General features: G+C 39.6%; 1 protein-coding gene across 1 annotated transcript; it reads right to left on the bottom strand.

Annotated features, from left to right (window-relative positions):
* Window positions 1–2,034: 2,034 nt before the first annotated feature.
* On the bottom strand, window positions 2,035–5,264 carry LOC125228994. The gene is made up of 3 exons (XM_048133754.1): window positions 4,501–5,264; window positions 3,368–3,598; window positions 2,035–2,566 (listed from the first exon to the last, which is right to left on the bottom strand). The coding sequence occupies exons 1-3, from the start codon at window positions 5,074–5,076 to the stop codon at window positions 2,387–2,389; spliced, it is 987 nt and encodes a 328-aa protein (XP_047989711.1). The 5' UTR covers window positions 5,077–5,264; the 3' UTR covers window positions 2,035–2,386.
* Between the last annotated feature and the right edge of the window lie 713 nt (window positions 5,265–5,977).

The following is a 5,977-nucleotide window of genomic DNA, read 5'->3' as shown; positions in this document are numbered from 1 at the left end:
AGCCTTTATGCCAATACTTTATTCCGATGACGCAGCCTTTGTTGCTACCTCTGTGAGCTTCAGCTAATGATGGGTCCAATCTCCAAGGCAGAAATTCCACTCGATGGCACGCTGTTGGAGACCACTTTACGACAATAACCGACCATCTTTCGCTCTAGGCAAAGGTTGACAAGGCATCGGCAAGGCAGCTACCACTTTTGGGAAGCTTAGTGCTCGAGTATGGCATAACAGACTCCTGACTACTAAGACCAAGGTGTTAGTCTTTCAGGCTTGTGTATAGACCATACTCTTGTACGAATCCGAGACGTATGCCAAAGTCAAACGCCGTGGCATCTCCTTCTATAATCGATGCCTGTGTAAGATGTTGGGCATATCATCACAGGTCGTCAAACCAGAGAGTTCTAGAAATCGCTACCCAGTCTGACCATGCTTCTCAAACAGAGGCGACTTCGTTGATGGGGTATATGCACAGGATGGAACCCTCTCGTTTACCACGCCGTGTTCTTCTGGGCACAGTAGCGAATGCCAAGAAAGATGTTGAGAGGTCATTGCTTCGCTTCAAAGACTGCGCCAAGAGGTACTATCAGCTGCAAAAGTGCATGGAGAAGTTAGGAATGAATTCATTGATAAATTCGCCATGCACTTTTGCAGCTGATAGGACATGACTGCCTTTTAGTTCGACTACCGAAACTAGGAGAGGCTTGCTAAGAAACGGAGGGAGTGGCGTAAGTGCATCGAAGATGGTCGCAAGTTCGTCCATGGACCTGGTTTGCGGCACTTGCAGACAATAGGGAAACAAGGTACCGTAGCAAACCGTCTCAATTGGTTGCAAGCTTCCCTTGTCAGCTATGTGGCAAAGTAGGTAGCTATCGCATAGGTTGTCGTTATAATTACGTTGAATTTAGTCAGAACGAGTTTTAAGTTCTTTTTTTATTATAAATGTATATTTCGTTTTCTTTCAACCCCTTTTTGCCAAAAGTGGCACTGAAACTTGAGTAGTTCATGTGCTCTGCCTACCCCTTTATGGGATACAGGCGTGATTGTATGAATGTATGTACGTAAATATATATTATTAGTAATTGACAAGGAAGGTCTTTAGTTTTGTCAGATACTGACATTTTCCTTTGGATAATATCATTTATTTCTGATACAAGTGATCATGTTGTTTTGTTTTTATTACCCTAAACGCACATAACTTACTCTGATAAACCTCAAATGAACAGTATTTATGATTCCTATGTGCATGACTTACACATATGTATTTTGTAAGCTCAAAACCAATACCCATATGTGCACAAAATTAAGAAAAACGAGTATATCTTAATTTGTGACTTATTATTTCCCATTTTTTTTCACACAACATATTTCTTGCTATTTTTGACACATTTTGGATATAAATTGAAATGATGTTTGTACCTAATTCTCTAGTAAATCGATTTTTTGTCTCTCCTGAAAAGTAGCTAAAATGCACATAGCGGAATTGGCAATCTCACCGACGATACGTCGCATCGCCGTCGCGCGACCATCGCGCGACCGTCGCCCACGCAAGCCACGGCGTTATTCTAATACACGCGTCGTCTAATGCGCAGGTCTGTACGATACAACGTATTTCATGGGTTGCCTCATAGCGGACTTAGCACGTCGTGATTACGCATAATTTCATAAAGGGCCTCTTGAACAGATAAACAACGTAAAACTCAACAACTATAATACGGCTCATATAAGCGGAAATCAGAAAGAATATACCTCTATTATACTTGTTGTGGCCAAAGGAATGGACTTCTTAAAACTAACCTAAATCTTAAAAATAAACATGTAGGTACCTAGTTTCTGTTTTGAATGTATGTTAGGTGAGATGCTTAAGCAAAATGACTGTAAAGAAATTGCTTCCCAACATGAAATACCTATTTCAATCCAATAATTTTGCTTACAAATACTGTAATTTTTTGTGGTATTTAATCGTTTATTAACTATTATTATCTATGTAATTAAACATAATTCTACATAACGTATATCAAGGGCAATCTGGGCCTATACAAATCGTTGGCCTGAGATAACGGTAATCGTTTGATAAATTGATTAATATAAATCATTAGATAAATGCCACTTTGGTATGGGAAAATTCCGTAAAATTATCAATTTAAACTGTGACTGCGATGTTTCCAAGCCCAACTGCAGGTAGGTAATGAAAAAAAAATTCAAGAGCATAAAATCAAAAACTCCCAAAAATTTAAACACAATAAAGATCCTAATATAGTTGGATACATTTTATTATTAATGTCATGTCTTCACACACGCACACAACGACACTGTACGCTATGAACTAATAACTACTACGACACGTCCGCTCTGTAGTATGTTCTGAGGGATCCACCAATGAACCGCTTCACAGAAGTCCCCACTGCACATAGTTGTTAACGATGCCGTTCAGTCTTTCCTTATAAGTCTTGCTGGCCTCCACTATGAAATCAGTTATTTCTGAGGTATCGAAGTCTGGAATCTTCTCTTCCTCGGCCAGCACCATAGGTAAAACTACCACGGCCATGGTGAGGCCCACCATGGAATACTGAAAGCAAAAGACCAGGCGTCAAAATAGCCAAAAAATTAAATAAGTTTTTTGCAAAAATTTCAATTTTGGCACAAGCTTTTATCGCCGACTGTACCTTTCTTTCAATAGTCATCTACTGCTTTCCGAGCGTTTCTAAAAAACCCATACTCGATGGGGATACGACGTTTCCGGACAGGGTTCCTATGACCACCTTTCTGCTCCGACATCAGATCAGGTCCATGATACCATAATATTGCATTGTCAAGTGATTTACATATGTGTGCAAAATTTCAGATCAATCGGAATCTGGGAAGTGGGTCAAGCTTCTATGTTTTACGTACACACACTAACATAAGGTTGACTGGAAGAGATCCCATTAAGGGATAAGTCCGCCTACATTGTATATTACTGACTCTGTAACTGTGTCTCTTTTGTTTCCTTTATGTACAATAAAGCTTATACATACATACATACATACTAACAAGGCAAGTTGAATAAAAGCTTGTAAAAAAACAAACAAAACCTTGGTGTCTTTTTTTCATTTATCCTATGGCATATAAGTATTTACATGTTACTGCACAATAAAATTAAAAATTAAACCTATAAATCTTTCAATAGTCCACGGGTTTCCCAAAGTTTTTAGCTCTTCAAAAATGCCATCGAATTTGGTGTTGAGCCATTGTAGCACTATATAGTGGACTGTTTACTGTGGTTTTTCACATCCGCATGCCAACGACTCGCACCATCCCCATTTATTCCTATGGTGTCTTTAAATATAAAAAACTAGCTGTATTAAAAAAGTATGCATAAGTCCCTTACCTCCTTGAGCTGATCTCTGTAAGTACTTTTCGAGTAGACCGTCTCAACATCGATGTTAAACCGACGCAGCGCTTTGGTCAAGCAATCGTGATACAGGTCCAACATGTTATGGTGGTGCAAGCGACGGAATTCTTCGTCTGTGGCGGTGAAAATGAAGTACAGTAGGTCGTTCAGTGGGTCTCCGTCTATAACCCCCTGGAAGTCTACTGGGATTATCTCCAGCTTTTCGTTCTGAAAAATTTGCATACATAGGTACAAAGGAGGTAGGCAAAACAAATTAAACTGTTAGTTTCAGTACCACTCTTGGCAACAAAAATGTAGTACTGTAACATCACCAACTACTACACCGATTATTCGTCGCATACATGGACCACTAGCGCCATCTAACGGCAAGTAATGACCGCTAGCTAGCACACTAACACACAGCGCATACGCAGCATGCAGCGAACGCGCACCTACTAGCGGCCTCCAATGCCGAGCGGCGACACTAGTTTAGTTACCAAAAAACCCGCTAGATGTCGCTGTCCAGGTCCCATAGAATTTGTAGATCGCGGTGTTAAGATTTTTTACGATTTGGTTAGGCTCGCCGCTTGAAAGTTGCTATGTATCGAATCATAGGTACAGACAATTTTATCTATAGTCCCCTGCTTCCCTTGTGGAACTACGTACTATAGTGAATTAGCGTCTGTCTAAACGTGCTTCCGCTCCGACCTCCTAACTCTTGTCGGCTGTGGAACTCGTCTTCGTTATTAATCATATATTTGTACTGTACGGGGGGTTACTGTACATAATATACACTTCTCACGATACTTCGTTTTCCCTTCCCATTTAAGTATTTCTTTTGGAAATGTGTGTCATAGGATGGCGAACTAGCATTTCCCCGTGACTTCCTAGGCCTAGATTTTTATATTTACGTTCTTGAACATAAAAAACTTTAACTCAATAATAATTGAGAATATTTCGCTATTGCCTCTCATCACCTGTAAACTTTTTAAATGCGACTAAGTGTAAAAAAATTTCAACTGTCTAGCTTTCGCAGTTTCGATTCTGTCTTAGAATATCAGCCAGTCAGTCAAGACATTTATATAATATCCAAAAAATAAAAAAAACGATTTAAGTAATTCCACACTTACTCTGCGCCGATGCATCAAATTGCTGGGTTTAAAGTCGCGATGAACAAGAATTTTCTTATTTTTGCTACGTAGCATGTCTGCAAACTGCAGCACAGGACACTGCTCCTGATTTAAAAACTTTTCCAACTTATCTCGATACTTATCTTCCACCACTTCGAGAGCGCTAGATACCATTTTCGGCTTCATTATAGCGGTTATTGCTACCATCTTAGACACATCCATCCTAAGTTTTTCGCTTGCTTTGTCAAATGCATCCGGATCATTGTCGTGAAAAGCTAGCGATAAAGCATGGAACCTTGCCATCAGATCGATCGCCGTTTTCACATATTCCAAATTTGCGGTTTTCTGCCTGTTAAAATTCTTATACCCCTGGGCGATTAGGTCTTCAAACACTAATGTCTCACTTAAGTATTCGTCGCGGCAGCCGTATAGTTTCGGCAAACGCACTCTTTGATCCTCAGGAATGGCGTATTTCTCTTGAATTATTTCGTACTGCTTCTGAACTTGAGTGTAGAAGTAAAGCTCGGTGGTAAACGGGCAGGATATCGGAGCGTTTTGATGGACCTTTTCGCCCATAGAGGCCACTTTTGCAAAGAGGTGAAGGTCTGACTTGCCGACGGCTCGAATCGTGGACTGGAAAAGTATGGAAGTTATGTTTGAGCCTCCCGCACTAATCTCCTTAAGATCTATTGTGTGATTCACATATTTTTGTTCTTCTGCTATCTTCTCAAGGAGTTTTAACAAGTCTTCTTTTGCTTGTTCCATTGTGCCCGTGTCGATACTATTGATTGTAAAGTCATTATGCACATTATATTTATATACATTGATTAAATTGTTGTTATCTTATTACCTGATAGCATGGGATATTAGTTAACTAACCTAGATAACAATCAATTTTGTTTTGTATCCAAGCAAATTAAGTAATGTCTGCGTGACTAGAGTTAGGCATTCATTAAGGATATTTGAAATCTGTTAATCATAACACTCCAAGGACGATAAAATCCAAAATATGAAGTCATCATGATCGTCCAACTTATTAATAAGCATGTGTTCTCTCGAAGTACCTACTTAGCCATTTGAATACATTTAGTGTTCAGCTGAAGCTAAAGCCACATAAGGATTTAGAAGGAATAAAAAGACTATAATGTCTGCAGTTTCCTCAAGTCACATTCAGTGGTCAAGTTAGGTCAGTGTCCTGGGAATATTCCGTAATTTGATTTAATAAGTACCACAGCTCTTACGTGCGGATGTGACGGGGACAGGGTACATTATTACAGGTGTACCCCTTATTCATAAACGTGCTCTAAAGTTATCAAGCCTATAAAGTTCGTTTGTCCCTTTCCGACGTATTGGTGAGATAGAAAAGGACAAACGAACTTTATCGGCTTGATAACTTTAGAGTACGTTTATGAATAAGGGGGGTAGTGTATGAGAGATTTCCATCGTACTTTCTCGGAAACGTTCTTATTTGTCATCT

Source organism: Leguminivora glycinivorella, chromosome 8 (genome assembly GCF_023078275.1).
Source record: "Leguminivora glycinivorella isolate SPB_JAAS2020 chromosome 8, LegGlyc_1.1, whole genome shotgun sequence".
Classification (NCBI taxonomy): domain Eukaryota; kingdom Metazoa; phylum Arthropoda; class Insecta; order Lepidoptera; family Tortricidae; genus Leguminivora; species Leguminivora glycinivorella.
The sequence above is the reverse complement of the archived record's forward strand: the minus strand, read 5'-3'. Positions and strand labels throughout refer to the sequence as shown.

What these genes read in the sequence shown, in the direction of transcription:
- LOC125228994 (XM_048133754.1), bottom strand. Translation starts at nt 5,076, where the DNA reads ATGGGCGAAAAGGTCCATCAAAACGCTCCGATATCCTGCCCGTTTACC. An exon ending in ATTTGATGCATCGGCGCAGA is followed by an intron (nt 3,599 to 4,500) that starts GTAAGTGTGGAA and finishes CAAATTTTTCAG; the next exon opens with AACGAAAAGCTGGAGATAAT. An exon ending in ACAGAGATCAGCTCAAGGAG is followed by an intron (nt 2,567 to 3,367) that starts GTAAGGGACTTA and finishes TTTTGCTTTCAG; the next exon opens with TATTCCATGGTGGGCCTCAC.